We start from the raw sequence: 23,270 nt of genomic DNA on the forward strand, positions 1-23,270 counted from the left end.
TCAAACCCGTCCAGCGGTGCGACGCATCTCCATCCGGGAAGGTCACACACATCATTATTCCAACCAGCCGACCTGCCAACTTTCTTCTCCCTCATTCCTCTCCACCTGGCTGCATCACCGGGGGATCGCTCCAGCTTCCAGCCGTCATTGGTGAGTCTCCATCCGGTGTTTGTCTGAGCTGTGTCCCTTCAGGTGACAGCAGCACTGAGGCCAGCAGGTCTGAGGTGTTATTTTAACACGAGGAGACCTTTAATAAAGGTCATGACATACTCTCTCTTTCCTCTGAGATCAGGCACGGTAAAAAATAACATTTCTATAATCCTCATGTGCTCCTGGAATGACTTTAAACCCTCTGTTTGATTCTCAGTTTAATAAAATCTCTGATAATAAAACTGAAAAAAAAAAAACAACAATTTAGAAGTTAGACACATCTTCCCAGTGAGTCATTTCAGATATTAAATTGGCGCAGACCCAAGGTAAAGTGTGAAAATGAGAGTGGATCTCTGGTTTAATTCTCATGAATATGCAGTTTCATCTGGCTGGATCCCCCTCCACCGTCCCTTGTTGGGTTCCAGGACGTCATTGGCATTCAGGAGCAGCTCCCGGTGTTGCATAACAACCCAACATCTCAATGGGATTTAGGGTCAGCCGGCACAAACCCACTCAGGTGCTGCCAAGCTGGAGGCTGAAGGACTCTGAGGGGTCCTGAGGAAGGTTAGGGGCAAAATCACAGCAAAAATGCAGAATGTTTTCATGGTAGAGTGGAGACACTGTGTTTAAATCAGCACCAGCAGATGATGAAGGTGAGATTGCAGGACATCTTCTAGGGAAAATTACAGCAACCCTGAGAAGATTTACTACTCTAAGGTAGGCCTACTTCCAATTTCTGCTAATTAACACTATTTAAACTCCACTTAAATGTTATTTTCTCATTTAAAATTCAACATACTTTAATTTGTACAATATGACATTAGCTAACATTAAAGACTCATATCTCAACTTTGACCAACTGCAATTTCGAGTGCTCTTAATAAACATAAATAATATAATATATTGTGCTCTGGAAGCCATTCTGGATTATAAATCCTTCAGCTTTTAACATTTTAATGGCACTCAGTGACACTTAGCAATGTTTACATGGGTGGGTCCACTGAACATAAACAAAACTTGACCTTTAAATTATTCATTTGTGGCCCAAAAACATCTGAACTTTAGCTTAAGTAAGATTAAATCAAAGACTTCTAACAGGTTTTGTTTTGCATCGTGACATTTCTACTTGTGTTGACATGTGGATTTACAGTATGCAACTAAATATCACTCAAATGTCAAATGATTCAACACGTTACATTAATGGAATCGCCTTTAAGTGTAGCAATAGGTGTTTGCTCATATGCAACAAAATTTATACGATATCGCAAATCTTTTATTTTTTGAGTACTTGACATGTCAACATGTATTTTTCATAAAAGAATAGACCCTTTTTAGCTAGAGGATACTTTAATTTGTTTTTTTTTGGCTGCTCACTGTTGGAGGTGCTGTGTTGTTCTAACTTTCTCTTTAAAATACCCCAAAGGTGTTCTGTTGGATTCAAGTCAGGCGACATACTTGTCCATAGCTTTCAATTTGTTCCTCTGTAGAAACTCTTGGGTAATTTTGTGCTTTGGATCATTTCATGCTGGAATATTCCTCATCTGCAAAGCTTCTGTGGACTTGGAGTCATCTTATCAGTCAGTATTTCAGCATATCAACAGATATTCAAACTGTTATGTATAAATAACATCTCTGCAACATCTTGTGAACTAATGCAGCCTCATATTATTACACTCCTACCTCCGTGCTTCACTGTCAGGACTATGCATTCACCGTGGTAATGCTAAACAGGTTTACACTAAACGTCCTGCAACCCATCTGAGCTGAAAGCTGAGCTTAGTCTCATCTCTTTTTGTGTTATTTAGCAGAGCTTGTTATTGCAGTTTTGCTCCCAACAGCAGGTAAGGGTGTTTTTCTTGGCCTCCTTCGTTGAGGTTGGTGTCATAAAGTGTCCTTTACACTGTCTGAGCTTCACAGAAATGATTTCCGTTGATTACTCCTGAGCCAAGTCTGAAGAAGCTGCCAGTTTCTCTGTCACAGCTAGATTGTGAAATTACTTCATTATACAAGATGTCATTTTAAAAAGACGTCCACTGCAGCTTTAATTAGTGACACTATGTCTCCCTCTACAGTTCCTGATTACTGTTTCCACTGATTTTTATTTGGTCATCAGTCTTCTTGAATTCTTTTCCATCTCTGGGAATCCTCACAATCAGATTTAATCGGTTCCTCTGGGATTTTTTCCCCCCACATGGAGCCATGATTCAAAAATGCGGATAGACACAGGTCATAGATAAACGACTGCTGCAGCTCTAACTGGTGGTACTATGGCTTGTTCTACAGTTCCTGGTTACTGAGTTCCCATTGATTTTTAGTTGTTAAACAATCTTCATGGATCCTTTTCCATCTTTGGGAAGCCTCACAAGCAGTGTTAATCAAATACTTGGTAGTTCTTTCCTGCATGGAGCCATGATGTAAACATGCATTATGACACAGGTCATAGAAAGATGATGACTGCAGCTTTAATTAGTGATGCTATGTCTCTTTCTACACTTCCTGATGACCGTGTTGATTGATTTTAGTTGCTCACCAATCTTCATCAATTCCTCTAGTAATTCTTTCTCACATGGTTACATGATGTAGACACTGCAGCTCTGATTAGTGGCACTTATGGATCCTTCTACAGTTCCTGATTACTGTGTTCCCATTGATGAGTTTTAGTTGCTCACCAATCTTTCTGAATTCTTTTCCAACCTTGGGGGAAGCCTCACAATCACATATAATCTATTTCTCTGATAATTCTTTGCTGCATGGAGCCATGAATTAACTCATCTGGAAGATCATTCTCCAAATCATCCCAGGACAGTGATCCCAGATCTTGTTACAGATCATAGATGAGCTCTGATTAGTGGTACTATGGCTCCTTTTACGGTTCCTGATTACTGTGTTTCCATTGATTTTTAGTTGCTCGCCAATCTTCATCAGTTCCTCTGGTAATTATTTACCACTTGGAGCCATGATGTAAACATGCAGATGGACACAGCCCACAGGTTTAAAACTGAGAAAGTTCTGGTGTTCACAGTGTGTTTTAGAACCATGCTCATGCACTTAGGTCAATTGGAAATCAGAATTGCACTCAATTTGTTTCACTCACTTTTGTTGTATCGTGTTGAGTTTCTATTTTGGGGCTTGTGTTTTTGATACAGTCTTTGTAAAGTGTCTGTTTGAGGGATGTACTCACTTCTTATGTATACTGCCAGTCAGTGCAGAGACGTGTTACCACTAGTTGACAACACCATCGACTGTGACTGTAGTAAATCTTTTTAAACTGTGAAAAACACTTTTTACTGATTAACCCCAATTTAAATAATTTGTTTGTGTAATTTTTGAGATTTAATCTGTAGTTTTAATTGAAATTTATCTATTTTTAGACTTGTAGCTCTTCTTTTAGTCAACTGAAATATCATTTAGCTGTGCTGTTAGAGCAGGGCTTTGTAGAAATCTTTTTCCCAGTCGTTTCCCTCCAGAGGCAGCGCTCCATTTCCCCGTATGTATTTTGATGACAGGCCTGCGGTTTGCCGTCTTTCTATAGCCTGTGGTGTAGCAGGTCTCCTCCCATGGTTTGGACTTCTGAAGTCTGTAATCTCGCACAACCACAGCACCACCACCCAGATTCGTTTCTCAGGGTATAAATGACACAAACGCCAGCTGGGCATACGGTGGAAAAAAAACACACACGTGCCCGGTTTGACAGTTTTGGACGGATTCCCTGTAGAGCAGAGGTCCAAGAGGGAAGAGAAAAAGTTGTGGATGCTGCATGGAGGGCATCAGGTCCATCAGTCTCATGTACTTCAGGATAAATGTTTTTTCTTCTTCCACGAAAGCAAAAAGGAATAGTTTTAGTGTAAGATGCACTCCGACTCCACGGGCTATGTAGATAGTTATGTAATGCAATTTAGTTAATACTTGGTACTTTGATAGCTTTTAACTCTGGGGTTTATCTTGGCTTTTGCTGTTGATTTGTTAAGTGGTTTTGAAATAAAAGCGAAACTCAATTTGAAGTAATAGTTATGCAAGCCAGGCACGTATCTATTCTCCAGTGCTGCATTATAAAATAACATGCAGCTTGTCAGTCGCAGCCACAATCATTTTTGTTCTTCATATGTTTTCAGTTGATTTGTTAAGAGGTTTTTAAACATACACTGCTGTTCAAAAGTTTGGGGTCATATAGAAATGTCCTTATTTTTGAAAGAAAAGCATTTTTGTTCAATGAAGATAACATTAAATGAATCAGAAATCCAGTCGAGACATTGTTAATGTGGTAAATGACTATTCTAGCTGGAAACGGTTTATTTTTAATGGAATATCTCCATAGGGGTACAGAGGAACATTTCCAGCAACCATCACTCCTGTGTTCTAATGCTACATTGTGTTAGCTAATGGTGTTGAAAGGCTGATTGATGATTAGAAAACCCTTGTGCAATTATGTTAGCACATGGATAAAGTGTGAGTTTTCATGGAAAACTTGAAACTGCCTTGGTGACCCCAAACTTTTTAACAGTAGTGTAAGTGAAATGTAATTTAAAGGAATAATTTGGGAAAATAGGCACCTATTTATGTTCCTGTGCTGCACGATACAAAAACATAAAATAGCGTATCAGCTTTTAATACCGAAAATCTTCTGAGAGGCTTGATATCCATTCGTTTGTGATTTCAGAAGCAGTCATGTGTCGGCCAGCTACTGCATTATCCTGCTTCATCTTTGCAGAGATGTTTTTATTTTCCTCTGCAAGGTCTTCTGAAGAACAACAGAACAAAACAAAAAAACAGACCCTATTTACATTCTGCATTTTGCTAGCCTTCTACCCAACAAGACAGAACATGTAATAGCACTTTTGCTAACACTAAGCTAACCCATGATTCCAGTTTTGGTGCTAAGCTCGGCTAAACCTGTCATGACGGGTCCAACTCTTTACTGGATGCGGCCGAGATAAAGGTGATAATGATCAATGACGTCTGCTGCTGTAGTGTTTCTCTTGGGCGCGAGTTGGTTTTGTCTCCGTCTGATCCTGCAGACACCTTGTATGTTATTATTTTGGCCTGAGAGTGATGCTGGAACAAGGTTTTTATTTGTTTTTGTCTTGTGCTGATGGAAGCGGCTGCTGCTCCCCATGTGTTGAGTCTCACTGAAGTGGTAAATCTAGTGACTTCATGGCGGGACTGAGGTGTGTTTGTGTGAGTCCAGCTGATGGGTGGAGTGGGTGGAGGCCATAAATGGAAAAATGTGAGGAAGAATCGAGTGTGTTGGCAGGAAAACACTGCTGTGTGTCGGTGTTCTTCCTCTCTGGTGATTCCCTGCTGCTGCGTGGGAGAGCGAGGGATCACTGCAGTGGTGTACGACGGGCTACTGCAATATGTGGGAGATGCAAAACAGATAGACAGAAATGGGAAAGTAAACGTGAGAAACAAGGCAAACAAACAATCTAAAAAGAGCCGTGCAGGTTATTGATGTGGGTTTTTACTATTCCAGTCCCTCCTATAGGATGTGCTGCTTTGGTTTACGTGATGGTAGTCCCTGCAAATGCTAAAAAAACAATCACAAAAAATATGAAAATATCTATTTTTTCACCAACCCAACAACTTTTCAGTTGCCGGAAAGGTGGAATATGGTTTATGCATGTCTTTACACTCAAGACAACTGACACGCTTTAGTTAAGTTTTGTGTTTGATGAATGAGTGTGTCTAGAAATCTGAATTGGACGACGTGGAAACTGTCAAAACTCTATAGATGCAGATTCGTAAAAGGAGTGACTTAGCCATCATACGTTTTTGTTTTAAGAATATTGATACCAATGACACGTCTATAGACGAAATTTGTAACTAAATATGAAGCAGATGAGTAGCTTAGCTTAGCTTAGCATAAAGACTCTAAATAAGGGGAAACAGTCTAATTCAGTGTAATGATAACAAAATTAGCTGCCCAATAACTCCGAAGTTTCATCATCTATTATTGAAAATGAGGGCTGGGTATTATTGATTTCACAAATTTAATTGTCTAAACTGTAAAACCCAGGAGCAGGTTTGAAAGTTGCTTTTTTTTTTTCAAAAAGCATAAATTAATTGCCAAAATTACAACAAGGAAGAAAGAACTGTCAACAGTCCAAGAACTAATCATCTATGAGGTGCCTTTTAATCAGAAAACTTCCACATATCTAAACTTAAAATTGTGATATTTGGTCAAAATCACCTAATTCCACATGTCCAATTTAAAAAATGCACCAAAAATAAACAGTTTGCACTAACCAGATTCTGTAAAAAACAATAAATTTTGCGGTCTTCGACGTAACTGGGAAGATATTTGTGACTCAGCTGCCACCGACACTCACATGACAAAAATTCAGGGACTTGAACTGCAGGAAGTGTTAACAAACTAGATACTAGTATGTAAGCAAAAATAAAAGTATAAGTCATAAAATATCAATAGCAGAATCAATATTTATCCGATAGTGCTGGTGACAGTTGTTGATGCTTGGAAAATTGTTGTATATATGTTGAATCCAGGATTCTTTTATTTTTGGTAGAAATTTTACTTTCATTTCTTAATTTTTTTCACGATTTATGGCATTCTAATTTTGGAATACTGCACAAGAGACATTTTTGAGTTCTCTCTACTTCTGGTCATGGTTGTGCTGTTTCCATAGAGGTGCAGGACTCTATGTGCAGTAAAAAATGAGCCCACAGTGAATAAAAACGTCAAGAATCGTCTTTGAATTCAGAGGATTACACATGATAACACATGATTTTATGAGCTTTATAGATGGGAGGTGAATCCAGCTTTAGACAGAGCCAGATTTAATGTTTAAATATCATTTCTTGGTGCTACAAATCATTGCCGTCTGCAAACTGAGGAATCACAATGTCTTGAAAGCTAGTTGGAGGATGTAATGGAACAAAAAGCTCCATCTTTCGCCTGCAAATCCCCAAACCAAACTGATCGGACGGAACAAAATGTTACCGCTGCCACTATTCCAACATTACCAGGGTATCTTTCATTGTTTTGACTGCGCTGTCTGGTTGGTGGAGCCCACATTATTAATGACAAAAACAAATATTTAAAGACATCGCCGGCTGCCACGATGACCCCGTCTGAAACTGGAAACATGGATGGATGATGGACCTCCACTTGAGCTAAAGACAAACCATGTATGGGCAAAGTTTGTGTTGGTACCAAAGGAAAAAGGTTAAACTCCTGAGTGTGTTTGTGTGGATAAGTGTGTGTCTGGAATGAAGGAGCAGAAAACTGGAAGTCTGCCACTTCATAACTTCAACCAGTGTGAAGTTGGCAAACATGTCTCTGGCACCGACACACACACACCCCTGAACACATTTTTCAGGCTTTATTGAACTGGGCAGAGTGTGCCGAACTTGTGATCTGTTTTCAGTTTTCTCTCATTTTCTCTGCTGTGTAGCTTGATAGAGAGAGACGAGCGAAGAGATTTTCCCATTTGATTTAATGTACACAACAGCTGCTGGTGATGGATCTTTTCACAAACATGGCAGCCAGACTGAAGCAGGATATAAAGTAGCTGTCGTGATTATCAAAATGTTTTTCTGTCAGCTACAATCGCTTACTCGGTGTTTCACTACAGCGTTACTCAACACAGTTTAGCTAAGGAATCATTTTTATCTTTCGACAGTTAGATAGTAGAGTTTGCATCAAGCAGAAATATCTTGGGCCGAAAGATGAAGCCAATATAAAAGTGGCAAAAGCTGCAGTTCCTCAAATGCCAACTAGATGCTGTGAATCAATCCCCATTGACCTCCATGTTAAAATGTCCAACCTAACAGCAGAAATAAACATGTTTACAGCCCGGTACAAAAATGGTTTTGGTTTCTGTTGCTTATTTTCCAGTTCCTGACAACTGTACAGGGGGTGAAATTTTACAGAATTCACCCATTTAAAGTGTTTTAAGATTTAAATTTAAGCATAATTGAAGGCTCAGGTCACATTTTTACTCACTGTGGGCTCATTTTTCACTGCAATATACAGTTCTACAGAAACAGCACAACCATAGCTAGAACTAGAGAGAACTCAAAAAATGTATTTTGTGCTTAAAGAAAAACAATAAATTTCAATTTCTTTGATTTGTATTTTACAAAAAAAAACAACAAAAAAGTGGAATCAACCATGTACAACTTTTTCCCAAGTGTCCGTCAGTCCTTGTGTCATTTCTAAATGTCCCTGAAAATTTCATCCAAATCCGTTTATCTGTTTTTGATTAATGTTGCGAACAGAAACAGACAGACAGACAGACAGACAGACAGACCGACAGACAGACAGAAGTACGTCACATAACGCTGCCATTCCTTGGCTGAGTAATAAACAATCAGCTAAACCATATGTTTTTTTGTTTTTTTTTATATTACAAAAATGTTCAAAATGTAAACCTGAGCAGCCCAATAAGAACTGTAGAGCTCAGTGTAATCCTGAGTCACTGCTTTCTTTAACAATGTGCTGTTATTATTGAGTAGCTCCTCTGCAGTGTAAGCTTCTAGAAAAATGTTTTACTTTTCCAGCTGCAGTGCAACAGCACTTTAACTTCTGGTTCGCACTGCAGATTTCATCAGGTCGATGTGGAGGACAAGCGTTTCTATCGTATTCTAGTCAAGGTTTTTGTTGTCGCACTATTCTGCGGCTCATTTTAAGGAGAACGAGAATTTCTCTTCAGCCACAAGCTTCAGGGCTGCTGAACTGTGACCCCTTTATAAACACATTTCCCCATCGGGCTGCTGTTTGTTGTCTCTGTCAGCGTTGCTGCTAATTGGAAATGAACCATCCTCCAGCCAGTCTGTCCCAGGATTCCTCTGGAGTCAACAAAGATATAGATTTCAATTAGACCGTCATTGGTGTCTGTTTGTTCTGTGGTGCAAAAGTTGGAGCAGAAGCTGGGAGAAAAATGAGAGCGTGTTCAGGCCAGAAGTTTAGAGTCAATTACCAGGCGAGATAGCTTCACAGAGCGCTGTTTTCTTATTAAACACACTTGGTTGTTTAATCGGGCTGCAGTTATGTTTTCTCTTTGAACAGATGATTTCAGCTCTACACTCCAATGCTGTCGGTCTTCTGCTCTCTTTATCTTCCATGAAAACTTCCATTTAAGTTGAGGTCAAGAACTCCCCAAAACAGACCGATAACGCCGTCTTTATCCTACATGCTTCCCAGTTTGTTGTTTTATTGATTCGTCATGTTTGGATGGACAGTCAGAGGTGTGTGAGGTCTGTGAGTGTTTTATCTGCAGTGTTTGATCCCAGTGGAATATTTTCTGTGATTTTCTACACACCAGGCTGGTATCTATTCCAAAATGGAAGCCACTGTGACCAATAAATACAGTCAACATAAAATACCGTATATTTTGAACATAAATATGCCAAAAATCACAAAAAAAAAGAAATCAGCGCACCCTATTCAAACAGAACTCTAATGCTAAAACATATTTTGCCCACTTTTAACAAGTTTTGTTTGAAACTCATAATCAACATTCTAATACTTATTAGAACGGAAGTTTCTGTAGTTTCACGGAAACCATTGTCATCATGAAAGAACTGACAGCTAACTTTGAAATTAATTCACTTTGAAAGCGTGTTTTGAGTTCTACTTCATCTTCCAAACAAAGCACATCAATGGATTTGTATTTTATTAATTACAAAACAGTATTAAAGCATAAATATCAGTGAAAGCATGAAGAATTTAAAGTTATAACCCATCATTATTAAGTACAGAAGGCAGGGACTTCTTTTAGAAGCGAAAAGTTGATAAGAAGCGAGTATTTATAGGTAAATTTAACTTTTTTGTTATTGATTTACAACAGAAACAGAAAAAAAGAGCTGCATCAAGTGTCTGAATTGATCATTTGTGGAGAAAGGTAACATAAATTATTGTAAAATAAAAACAATTGAAAATATATGCATTTAAAAATCAGCTTGCAAAATGCTACTGAAGCTGCCCTCAGCTTTTTACTGATGGACAATGCCCTCATTGTGCTCTTTCTCTTTCTCTGATTGAACCATGCTGTGCTAGCAAACTAAAACTGCAAAAAGAAATCTCTTAGCTACAAACACAAACCTCTCACATGTTATCAGGCCTGTGACCTAGAAATCACATTTGGATCCTACAATTAATTAGCCTAGCCGCGCTAGACCCATGTTCTGAAGGCACAAGGGTCTAGAGCTGCTCAACAGGGAGGGAGGGGGGCTAAAAGGTTGTCTTTCAAATCACTCTGCAGCAATTGGGTAGGTATACAACCAATCAGTGCAACGAATAGGCTGACGTAGTTCCTAGAGCGCCGGCGGATTGTGGCTAAGTCCCATTAGCTTCCCAACCGGCAGACCCAACTGGTATATTAAGGATTTGCCATATCCCGTCAGCATAAGTCCAAATACGTCTTTCTTCTCAATGAAACACTTCAGTGCTGTCCTTTGTTTATCTTTCAAGTTGAATTTTAGCTTCAAATCTTTAAGGGCTGTGGTCAAAGCCGAGTCGAAAGATAACTGTTTATTGTGCGTCGGTTGTTTCTGTCAGAATCGTCACGCCTCTGTCGTCACTTCGTTACGCCCGCCTTCTGACTCTACACTTCATGGTGATTGGTCCGGCCAGTTTTAGGAGAATCCAGCCTCGAGCCTTATGGAGGGTAACTAGACCCACCCTGGCAGAGAATTAAATTCGTTGCCGTGGGTTGTCTAGCGCGGCTAGGCTAACAATTAATAAGAAAAATGCATTTTTTTAAGCCTCCCAGCTTAACAAGTCACTCAGAAACCGATCAATTCAAAATGAGCAGCCACCTCTCAGTCCACCGGGTTTATTTACTTTCTAGAGCTGCTTCTGCTAAATTCTAAAATGTTTCAGCCACGAGCAAAACTCACTAAACTTTTTTCTGAAAGAGTGAACATGAGAGTCGTAATGCACTCCCAGCATCTCAGGAACTGAAGATCCACTCAATTACTTTCATTTTTGATCCCAGTGCCACCACTACCACCACCACAGGAAAATCACTAGTGTTAGCATGTGTGCAGCTAATGTGGCTAACATCAGCTTTGATTTTATGCCAAAAGGTCAGAAATTCTAACACTGAGATACATTCAGAGATAGTGGAAACTTTAATTTAAACTAATAGACAAGTCCTGTGTGTGTTACTTTGTTTTGATGTCAATTGTTGTGCTTCAGTTCATCCTAAAATCATTTAGTGTTTACGTCTGTTAGCTTCTCTTCCCGCTCTCTTTGCTCACTTAAAGTCCATTTTAATAAAACTAAATCCTCAACAAAGCTATTCTAATTGATATAATTCCCTGTTTCTGTTGTGAGACATTGCAAAGTATGAAATAGCGACGGAAAGGCAGCACATTGAGACTACATGGTAACCAGTTGCCGTCAATCACAGAGAGTCTTCTTCCTGAAGGAGGCATGGACAGCAGCATCTCAGCTGCATTTAAAGCTGCAGACACTGAAACAGCCCATTGATCAGGAATTATGTTAAAATTAACCATCTTTGTGCTATTTTGAGCTTAAAAACTCAAAGACGCATTGTGGGTACATGCGCGTTTTTAAGAATTTGTTGAAAATAGCAGGGAAAATATGGGACCTTTAAGTCAGACACACTATGACATATAAACAAGTTTTTTGTAAGAATCATGAGGAAATATTCACGCTTTAAGTATCTGAAATATCTGATAATACAAATCCAGCTAGACATTTCATGATTCCTGTCTAGATTCTCGCAGGCAGCACAAGGTTTCACGGTCATGTTGAAAATCAATTTAAAAGTCTTTGCTTTACATGACTTTACTTTGTAAAACCAAACTGTGGTATTTCTCTGCGAGTTTCCTGATCTTTTCAGTCATAGTTCGACATTTGTTACTTGGAGGACACTGACAAATCCCTATGACTCACAAATGGTGGTGGAAGAAGCATTTTTTGTTGAGCTAAAAGTAGAAGCGCATTCAAGAAATATCACCTGTAGAAAGGAGAATCCTGCACTCCAGTGTGTGCGGGCGCAGTTGTTGACATGTTCTAAAAATGCATCACTGTGTGTCTCCTCAGACGCTGCTTCCTCCTGTGCTGACGAGAGGATGTTCGGCTGACCTTGGAGCTCGCTGATCGGCTCGCTGAGCTTCGCTGGTCGCAGCTGCTGTCATGGCCAAAAGCCCGGAGGTGAAGCTGGCCGTCTTCGGCAGAGCTGGCGTGGGCAAGTCAGGTAAACTGCAGTGTTTGTTTGTGTGCTATCCTTACAAAATGCTGTCAGAATCTTCATGTCTTTCTTTCTGCTCAAATACACTTTGATTCGGGACTGCTTTTTTGACTGTGAGCAGGCCGATTTGATTCATTTTGGCGTTCGGAATGACTTTAACCTCTTAACCTGAAAAACCTGCCAGTAGGTTTGAAAGGGATGTTATCTTTACAAAATTGACAAAATTACACCATTTACCACAGCCAGAAGCTGTGAAAATGGAGAGACTCTATTAGATTTTGAACTTTCCGACAGTCCTAAACCTACTTAGCTGGAAACTCAACCAAATCCAAGCTTAAAATCAAAATATCCCATCAAAATCACTTCATTCTAAGTGTCATCATTTGAAAATCCTCCTAAAATAAAGCCTTTGCTCTGACTAGATTCCGTAAAAACTAAAGAAAAAAAATCTTGATTTTTCAGTACAACTGGGAAGCCATGAGCTACTTAGCTACTATCAACAATCACAACAAAAATTCTGAGACTTTCAGAAAAGTCATGAAAATGTTTGAACTACAGGCTGGATATTAAACTCCTGAACCGCAAAACCTGAAAGCAAGTATGAAAGGCCTTTTGTCTTTACAGAATTGCTAAAATTACACCATTTATCACAGCCACAAATTGTAGAAACAGAGAGAATCTATTAGATTTTGAACTTTCCGACAGTCTAAAAGCTACCTATCTGGAAACGCAACCAAATCTAAGCTTACAATCATAATAAATCACTTTAGTCTGCATGTCTCATCTGAATAGTCTCAAAAAAAAGCCTTTGCTCTGACTAGATTCTGTAAAAATGTAAAAATTCTTGGTTCCTCAGTACAACTTGGAAGCCATAGCTAACTTAGCTACGACTAACAGTCACATGACAGAAATTCATAGACTTTCAGCTGAAAATGTTTGAACTGCAGACTGGATATTAACCCTCTGAACCACAAAACCTCAAAGCGAGTTTGAAAGACATTTCGACTTTACAAAATTGCCAAAAATTACACCATTTATCAAAAACAGCTAGAATGTTCAGCTTTTTGCCTGTACTTGAAATACTCATGTGCTATGTAGCAGTTTGGTCAGGGAACTTACCCAAATAGAAAACTTTAAAAATATAATATTTAATCAAAATCCATTTATTTAGAATTTGTGCCATTTAAAGAAAAGAATGAATCAAAAAAACAAAGAATGTGTTTGAACTACATTCTGTAAAAAGTGTAAAATTCTACACCAGTGGATGCAACTGGGAAACTAAAAGTCATATCACAAAACTTATGGGACACTCGACTGAACTGCAGTCTGTGTTTAAAAATATGGAAGCCGGTTAAAAATGGAAGAGCTAAAATATCAATAGCAGGTTGAGTCGCAATTTTTTCCTTATTAATAACACCTATAGGCACTTGAAAAAACAAGGTATATGTTGATTCCAGGCTTTTTCAGAGCAGAAATAAGGAATCAAAAATGAAAAATTTGTTTTTATATTTAACATTTATGTTATTATAACTGTTTTATGCTGCACAAAAGACATTCTTAGTTCTTATTGTTTCCATAGAGGTGCAGGACTTTATATTACAGTAATAAATGAGCCCACAGTGAATAAAAATGTGACAGTGGCGAGAATTCAGAGGGTTAAAATCATTCCCAAGTGACACTTTAACTCTCAAACATGTTGTGGAGTATCTACAGTTTTCAGATTTTGGGTGTTTTATCTCTTTCCGCCTCATTTACGTCTCCACTGTGCGTCTTGTGCTTTCCAGTGTCTTCCTCCATCATCCCATGGGTATTTTTATGCTCGCTGTAAATTCTCCTCCAGCTGAGTTTCTTTGCATTGTCGACATTACAGTAGGTGGTTGTTTTTGGTCTGGCTTAAATGCCTCTACTCCCACAGATAAGTCTGTCGAGTCATTATCGTTTGGTTTCGGCATTCCTCTGAAAAGCTGCAACAGCGGCGGCTCGGCTGTACGTTTTCTCCACAATAACGTGGACCATGTGTTTCCTGTTGGCAGCAAATCAAGACAGATTGCTTTTTCTGTGCAGCAGATGTTCGAAAACATGCTTCGGGATCTCTCCCATGTTCCATTAATACGGCGGAGGAGGTCAACTGAAGTGCTGCGCAGAAAAGCGTAATGGCTGAGGAGTTCATAACCTTCAGTTAAAAGAAGTGCGGTTGAGAAACATGACAGAAACTGTGATGGCGTCATGAAAGTCTGTGGTCTTGTTCGGGAAAACTTGAGGTCAAATCTGCAGCTTTTCTCCAAGAACTAAGAAGCGTGTTGTTCACCTTCTCCTCATTTAGTGAAGGTCATCCTCTTAAAACCTGTCAGTCATCTTGATGAGCTTCACCACTGCTGATATAACCGAGGCAGTGGTGAAGGAGGTAAAGCCTTGGTGGAATTATGTGACGATCGCTGTACATTTGTCCGTCTGTTTGTCTGTCTGTGTGCAACATTACTGAAAAACCGACTAACGGATTTGAATGAAATTTTCAGGGAAGGTCAGAAATGACACAAGGACCAACTGATTAGATTTTGGCAGTGATGTAGCTTATAGTCTGGATCCACAGACTTGATTGAGATTTCTGAATCATTGCGAAATAACGGCACAGCGTCACTGTAACTATGACAACAAGTGAACACTACATCTGCTTCTTGCTGACAATCACATGATTGCGATCCCAATACAGATCCACCACTGCGAACATATCAGGATTTATCCATTGGAAATGATACAAGGAAGAATTAATTTAATAGTGGGGGTGTTTCTGAGTTCCATCAATTCCCACCACCCGCTACATATTTAGGTCATGTGATTCTGTATTCGTACATAACGTACACATGCATAACACACACCTGTGCTCAGCGCAAGGTCATTTTATTTGTGGGTACATCTATATTTAAATGAGATTGTTGTTGATTTCTGATCACCAATATCTAATAAACAAATGTTGCATTTCTACATAAAAAATGCTACATTTCTGACAATGTCATATGGGGGAATGAACAGCCTTGGCGGAGTACTGCGCTTCCTGAGTGCTTTTCTTGTTTTTTCTTTTACCCTCAGTTTTAGTGTGACTTTCTGCTCTGTAGCTTCCAACTTAGCATTTGAAATTCTGGAAACAGTTGACCAAGGTATTGTTCTGCTTAAATTACTGCTCATTTTCTGTGAAAACAGCACCTCAGTGATGACTGCTGAATTTCAAAACTTGCAAGCTAAAGTTAAGACAGAACTGAAAATCATTAGTGATAATTCTTCTGTAGAATATATAGAAGATGGGAATCCGCTGCATTGCATCTTACTATGCAGGTATATAGTCATGCTACAGGCTGATAACGCCCCATCTGTGATCTCAGCTCTTGTACGTTCCTCCGTGACATTCAGTGATCCCTGAGCAAGCCTGAGGGGAAAAGTCAAAACATTGATTTTTTTGCCATTATTGCAGCAGTTCAAAGGTATTTTGTGAGCTCACACTTAGATAAAACACGTTCGATAAAATGATCTGTTAAACCAGGCATTTCCACAGGCAGCTACAGTGTGCAGCCTGACACCAGTAAAGTGATGAAAAAGAAGAAATGCTGCAACTTGCTTCAGCCCTGTGGAAATATTCTTATCATTGTCAGAAATCTGTGGCATCATGAAAAGAAAATCAACTAAATATTTATAGCCCTACACAGCAGTGGCTTGGACTAAATGTGACCATTAAGATGTTAACAAACTCAAAAATCACATTATTTTAATGCTGCTGATTATCATGCTAATCTTTGTAGCTTAGCTTGGTAGCATCAGCTAATTAGCACTAAAAATAAACCAGCTGAGCCCAGAGACTTGTTGGGATTTTACAAAAGTAAAGGCTTAACCCAACTCACAAATTTTTAGCTTTTCAAGTTAAAAAAGCTTCTTACAACAGCAGCTGTAGATGTTAGTATCATCTTAAAGGTCTCTTGCTCTAGTCTACTTTTATCCTCACCTCTGGTTTTACCTTCATTGTGCATTTTAACCTATATTGCACTTGTTTTCTGCCTCCCTCTTTAGTCGTAGTGAATACTGTAATTATAATGATGGTTTTTATTGTATTTATGTACCAGAAGATAGCAGAATAAAACATTTTTTTGCTGCTTTTCGAATTTCTGTACCGAGCAATTAATTTTGATATCTACTGTAGATGTTTATTTCGAGTTGTTACAGGTATATTTGCAGCTGCCTAACAGCTGTTACTGGGTTAAACAGCCCTAAATAAAACATTTAAAAGGTATTTATGTGATAATACATCAGACAAATAAATCTTTTTCTTGCTCGACATCCTTTAAATGTAGTTTTGCAGTGAAATCATAAAGCAACTGAGTGATCACAGAAACACTCGCAGACTGTTTCTCAACAGAAAAAATGTTTGATTAAACAAAGTTTCTGTGTAATTTTCAAAACTAAGAAACATGTTTGAGACTTCACTGTTGTCTAGGGCAAAAAACAAACAAATTTTTTTTATCAAGAGTCAGAGCTATTCATCATACATTAAAGGCTACAACCTCAGATGCACAGGCCAAAGGCTGATAGCATTTAGCAGATTGTGTTGGAACATTTTAAATGTAACCTGTCACTGGTGCAAAGGAAGAGAATCACCAAAGTTTACAATAAATTACAATTAGTCCTACGTAGAACATCAATTTTACGGCAATGGTTGGTTATGGTATTGGTATAGCAAGAGACCGATTACCAGCTTGGCTGATTATTGATGAATAAAATGCTCTACTTCAGGTCTGATGGAACCTCCTCTCTCTGTCTGTCATCACTCTGTGGTCTCAGAAATGTTTCAAGCAGCAAAAACTGAACAAGAAACACAACAAACCAGGAAATTAGCTTGTCTCACAGTGGCTAAGGCTACACTAATGGCTAAGATAGAAAGCAGCTACAAATTAACCCGAAACAGAGTCTAGAAAATAAGAATTAATAATGAAATATCAACATCAGTGGACAATAAAAGTGAAAAAACAGTGAAATATTAAGCAAACAGAAAACAGCAGGAGACAAACTGATTAATCTCAGCCGAGAACATCCTAATTTAATCCCTCCTATTTCTATTGTACATATTTAGTACATTGTCACCCGTATTAGTGAAGAAGACTAGCTATGATTGACAGGTTCTCTACTATGACATGTTGTTAAAACATTACAATTAAAGTATATCGGCTTTAAATACAGGGCTGCCAACTCTCACGCTTTGGCCGTGAGACACACGCAACTCAGTCCCTTCACACGCTCTCACGTCACACTCCAAATGTCACACGGGTAAAAAAACAAAACAAAACAAAAAAACATTCCACTTTGCTGTTATAGGAATATGTAACCTTTGGGGAAATCCAGTTCGCGTTTTTACTCCAGAGAATGCCAGGTTTGTCAAAATCCGGTCCGCATTTTCCGTCCTACACGCCCCCCAGTTCATTGTGCAGCTGTCAGGCTGGCTGTCTCTGAGCGACCAGCTGTGTTTGAAAGCCTGTGTGTAGCGCTGCCCGGGCAGTGGCAGATCTTCCATGGGGCCACTGCTCCCCCGTGATCTGAAAAATTTGATATTATTAATTTCCAAAATTTTCGTTGGAAATTCACTTTACTGATACTCCGATTTCCGGCGCTCCTGAACGCAACTTCGTTGTCCAACTGCAACTGAATGCACCAATGACGTTAGTTTGATCTTTTCATTGTATTTCGTTTGGAATTGAAGAAGCTTTAAAGACGTTTCCTGATGCCGGAGGAGAAGATGAGCAGCTTTGTACCTTTGAGGTAAGAAGACTGTGGCCGTTTCTCAGGACGTAACTGTCCCTACTTGCGTTCTCACGTACTCATGAAACATCATCATGGAGACTGCAACGGACCAGACTAGTGTGCATAGATATGAATCAGTACATAGGACCACAGATTTGAATCAGTAGATGGGATTTTGGTGACACTACAGTGTATCAGAGTGAAGTTACTGAATATTTGTGTCTCTCTTCACTGTTGCAGCAGTTCTGCAATTTGCAGACAGTCCCCGTGCACTCCATAGACACCAATGATAGACCATGAACCACAGATTATTATGTTGTTCAAAAAGCGCAAAATGATAGGATGTTGCCTAAAATTGTCATGAATAATATGTGGTTCAGAAAATATCATAGAGCAGTATATTGTAAAAAATAGTATGTTATTCAAGAAAATGTCAGAGTATAATATGTGGTCTAAGAAATGCCATAGAATAATAGTTCATTGCACAAGTAAAAGCATAGTAATTTTAAAACTGTTCAAATTCTTATATGTTGCTAAAAAAAACAACAAAAAATAACTAAAATAAAAAAGTCATAGTAATATGTCAATTAAAAAAGTCTATAGTATAGCGTGTCGCCCAACAAACATTATAGTATGGCCTTTAGACAAGAAAACGTCCATAGTATAGCAGGCCCTCCAAAAACATCCCAGTATAGCAGGTAAAATACGTCAGAGTTTAGCCTTTGGTCCACAAAACATTGTTTTGTCCCGACTGTCTGAAGTAGGTGAGGAGCAACACAAACACAGTCCAAACGCTGGTTTCCAGAGGGTTAGACGAGTATTTATTTGGAAGAGTAAGTTTACAACAACACAACATGTGAGGGGATTAAAAACAAATGGGTGTTAGTAAAATAAAAATAAATTAACAGAAATAAAAGTGAACTTCACGTTAATATTGCTGGGCATTCCAACCCGGAACAAAGTAAAAGATAATCAATACAAAAAAACCTCTTCCTGTTCACCTCTTAAAACTCAAAAACACCCCACAGTAGCACCCTAAACTAAAACTACCAAGGAGTTCCCTGTTTTCCTTTCTGAACAAGTCAAAAGTCCCTCTCTATCTCCCCACACATCCACCAACCACTGAAACACATCTCCAAAGTTCTGCTGAAGCTCAGCTTCACCTCAGTAGAAGTGCCACCAGATGAAGGAGCCTTTTGAGAGGCAGCTGGCATCGTGATTGGACGGTACTTTGGTCTGATCCAATTCAGCGTCAGCTCCAGAGACGACAGGCGGGACGAGTCAACGGAGGCCGGGTGGACGAAGGCATGAAGCTGAAAACAATCCAGAAAATAACAGAGGAGGAGTGCAGCGACCCAGGGAACTCACTTCAGCAGAGTCTGAAGCTTGATTCCACTTGATTCCCCTGGACAACTTCAAATGTCTTTTAAACACTATGGAAAAATCATCTTTTAGGACTTGTTCTTGTTCTTAGTGTTTTTACATTTCAACTTCATTGCTCGGTGCTTTGCACATCCATTTTAATGTCTATGTTGTGTTTTGTCATGACCCTGTTTGTCTGGAACTCAGTGTTATATTGTATTGTTACATTGTCTAGTACAGGTCCCTTAGTGTTGTTTGTCAGTGACTCAGTGTTGTCTTGTAATGTTATTTAAGGACAGGTCCCTCTTGAGAATGGCATTTAGTGTCTCAATGAGATTACCTGTATAAATAAAGGCTAAATAAAATAAATTAAAAACAGAGTAGCATAGTATGTCTCTGAGAAAACATCATAGTGTAGCCTTTGTGATAAAAAAAAAATGCCATCAACTCCAAGATTTAAAATACTTTCATTTACTGCAAATGATATCTCCTCCAAATGTCTCACTAATAATCATTATCAGCCTTAAAAACCCACAAAACACCCCTCTATACTGAACCACACTTAGTACAGTCCAGTTCCCCCTTCTATAAATCTGCTTGGAATCTTCCACTTCCTGTTTGTCAAAGTGGCCTTCTCCCTGGACAGGTTTTGTTGGAGCTCATGCAGCGAACATTTTGGGTAACTGCACTTTAATATGGATGGATGGATGACACTGAATTAGTCTGTTTTAATGAGACTGAGTTCAGATATGTAGCTCTGTCATTAAATAGGAAATTATTTCTCAGAATTCACAGAGGAAAGTCTGAAATGTTTGCTAGATTAGCGTCCCACATCTTCTGTGGTTCAGCTAAAGCGAACTCTCTCCAACTTCTGGATCTCTTGAGTTGCTTGTTGTTCACATATCTTGCTAGAGGTGCTGAAGCTCAGAAAGTCTGAGATGTTTGTTCAAAATAAGCTCATTGTTAAGTCTTATCTGAATTGTCTTCTTTTATTTGAAGTTTCCCTAAACTTAGGAGTTAATGACAAAGCAGCACATCCAGAGGTTAAACTTCAGTGTCATTCATTCATGTCAAAGTGCAGTTTTTCAAATGTTTGTTGCACATGCTCCTGACCAAACCAGTCCAGGTGCAAGATGATGTGAAGAGAAGTTCCAGAGGATGAATATCACACATTTACATTGGAAATAAGTGTCCTTTAATTAGACATTGTCATGTAAAAGTTGGATTTCCCTTTATGTTCAAAACCTTGAATGTTTCGTTGATGTTGGTTTCTAAATGTTTTCTGACACTCGGCCCCAAAGATTAAAACCTTCTACGGCTCACAAGCTGCAACAATTCACACATTATCAACTACACTATATTGCCAAAAGTATTTGCTCACCCATCCAAATAATCAGAATCAGGTGTTCCAATCACTTTCATGGCCACAGGTGTATGAAATCAAGCACCTGGGAATGCAGACTGCTTTTACAAGCATTTTTGAAAGAATGGGTTGCTCTCAGGAGATCAGTGAAATCCAGCGTGGAACTGTGATAGGAGGCCACCTGTGCAACAAATCCAGTCGTGATATTTCCTCGCTCCTAAATATTTCACTGTCAGCTGTAATATAAGAAAGTGGAAGTGTGTGGGAACGACAACTCAGCCGCCAAGTGGTAGGCCACGTAAACTGACGGATCGAGGTCAGTAGATGCTGAGGCGCATAGTGCCAAGAGGTGGCCAACTTTCTGCAGAGTCAATCGCTACAGACCTTCAAACTTCATGTGACCTTCAGACTAGCTCAAGAACAGCACGCAGAGAGCTTCATGGAATGGGTTTCCATGGCCAAGCAGCTGCATCCAAGCCATACATCACCGAGTGCAATGCAAAGTGTGGGATGCAGTGGTGTAAAGCACGCCGCCACTGGACTCTGGAACAGTGGAGATGCTTTCTCTGGAGTGACCAATCGCGCTTCTCCATCTCGCAACGTGATGGACGACTCTGGGTTTGGCGGTTGCTGGGATAATGATACTTGTCAGACTGCATTGTGCCAAGTGTAAAGTTTGGTGGAGGGGGGATTATGGTGTGGGGTTGTTTTTCAGGAGCTGGGCTTGGCCCCTTAGTTCCAGTGAAAGGAACTCTGGTCAAAAATTCCCATAAACACACCCCTAAACCTTGTGCACAGCCTTCCCAGAAGAGTTGAAGCTGCTGTAGCTGCAAAGGATGGACCGACGTCATATTGAACCCTACGGATTAGGAATGGGATGTCACTTACGTTCATATGCGAGTCAAGGCAGGTGAGCGAATACTTTTGGCAATATAGTGTATCTTTCTGACTAAACTAAGATAAAAAGTGAAAAACTGTCTAATTCCTGCATCATGAATGTAAATCTTTTTGGTTTTAATGACAGTTAACTGAATATATTTGGGTTTGACATTTTATAAACCAAAACAAGAAATTAATTGCTGAAGAAAATGAACAGATTAAAGGACAAAGAAAATGTGTTTTATAACATATATGGCTGAATTACTCCAACATTACAAGATACATGCAATTTAAAATCTATTTTATTTATACAACGCCAATTACAGGTCAAATTGTCTTAAGACACTTTTTTATATTTGGTCATATTTAAAATATGACAAAGTAAGAAATTTAAACCTCTTGACTAATCCAATTTATTATTTGTTTTTAAGAGACTAATCAACAATTAAAATAACTTTCTCCATTAAAACTAATAAACATGAGGTCAAATAGAAGGAACAGTTTTAAATACTGCAGTCCCACGACGACAAGAATAAAGTTTCTCAACAAAAACTAAATCTGCTGATGGATTCCATTAAAGTCCTAATAAATGATAATAAAGTGTGATACTAAAGGTTTATGGTGCTAAAAATCTCAAAGTAAAGATATCAAGTTGAACATCTGGATAGAGGCTGATAAAAGTTGACCTTCCTTCATTTCTCTGGAACCGACTCCATGGATTTTAGGGATGGTGGTTAAAGGCCTGGTCTTCTCGTTGTCTTCCTCCTAGTTGCTGTAAAAAGTCACTCCATCCTCGCCGACTTCAACACCTCTTCATGACAAATTCTTCTGCCTCCGACCTGGTGGAAACTCAAGAAACTCGGGAAACCCGTCGAGACTTGGATTTTCGAAAAACTCGTCGGGCGGGGGAAGGTGTGGTGGGCGGTGGAGGAGTAGAGGGGGGCGGTGGGGGGAGGTGGGGGATAAGAGGGGGGGATGCCACCACCCACCTCCCCTCCTACTCTCCGCCCTGACTCCACCCAGACTCCACCCAGACTCCGCCTTGGCTCCACCCATGTGGTCACTTGGAAACTACGATGACAAAGGGAGGACGAAATTATGTTTTTTTTGTCTGATCTGTAGCTCAGTGAGTCAAGGGTTTGCCTATAGAGCTGCAGGTTGCCGGTTCAAGACCAGATCCTTCTAAAATATTTTGAAAAACTTAGCCAAAGAAAGAAAGAGGCCAGTGACAGGTCTTGAACCTGCTACCTTCCACTTGGTAGTCTCTCTTCTTACCCCTGAGCTACTTGCTCAGATACTAATTGTTCTTTTTTTTGCGCATTTATCATCGATTTTTTCCCATTTTCGAGTTGTTTTTTTTTAACTCAAGTCTCGTCTCGACCATTTTTCTCAGGAGGTTGGACTTCAGCCTTTGTGCTGGAGGGTTGAACCCTCAGTTCCAAGACTTTCCAAAGCCTCGAGACCTCCCGAGTCCTCAGAACCTGAGCTTTCACACAGTCTGAGGGCTGAAATTTTCTAAGTCCCACAGCAGATCTCTGTTAGATTTAACTTTCAGACAG

The 23,270-nt window shown here is 39.4% G+C and overlaps 1 protein-coding gene across 2 annotated transcripts in view; it reads left to right on the forward strand.

Annotated features, from left to right (window-relative positions):
• Position 1: 1 nt before the first annotated feature.
• The window catches only part of rerg (RAS-like, estrogen-regulated, growth inhibitor), a 67,530-nt gene continuing 44,261 nt past the window's right edge, over positions 2-23,270 (forward strand). Inside the window, exons 1-2 of one of the 2 annotated variants that reach the window (XM_022213132.2) lie at positions 2-150; positions 12,182-12,335. In XM_022213132.2, the coding sequence (XP_022068824.2) occupies positions 12,275-12,335 (61 nt within the window). In that variant the 5' untranslated portion in view covers positions 2-150; positions 12,182-12,274. Of the gene's footprint in view, positions 151-668; positions 868-12,181; positions 12,336-23,270 lie in introns of those variants that run through there. The other variant, XM_051957524.1, reaches the window with a different exon arrangement.

The sequence above is a fragment of the Acanthochromis polyacanthus genome, chromosome 1, assembly GCF_021347895.1.
Source record: "Acanthochromis polyacanthus isolate Apoly-LR-REF ecotype Palm Island chromosome 1, KAUST_Apoly_ChrSc, whole genome shotgun sequence".
NCBI classification, from domain to species: Eukaryota; Metazoa; Chordata; class Actinopteri; family Pomacentridae; genus Acanthochromis; species Acanthochromis polyacanthus.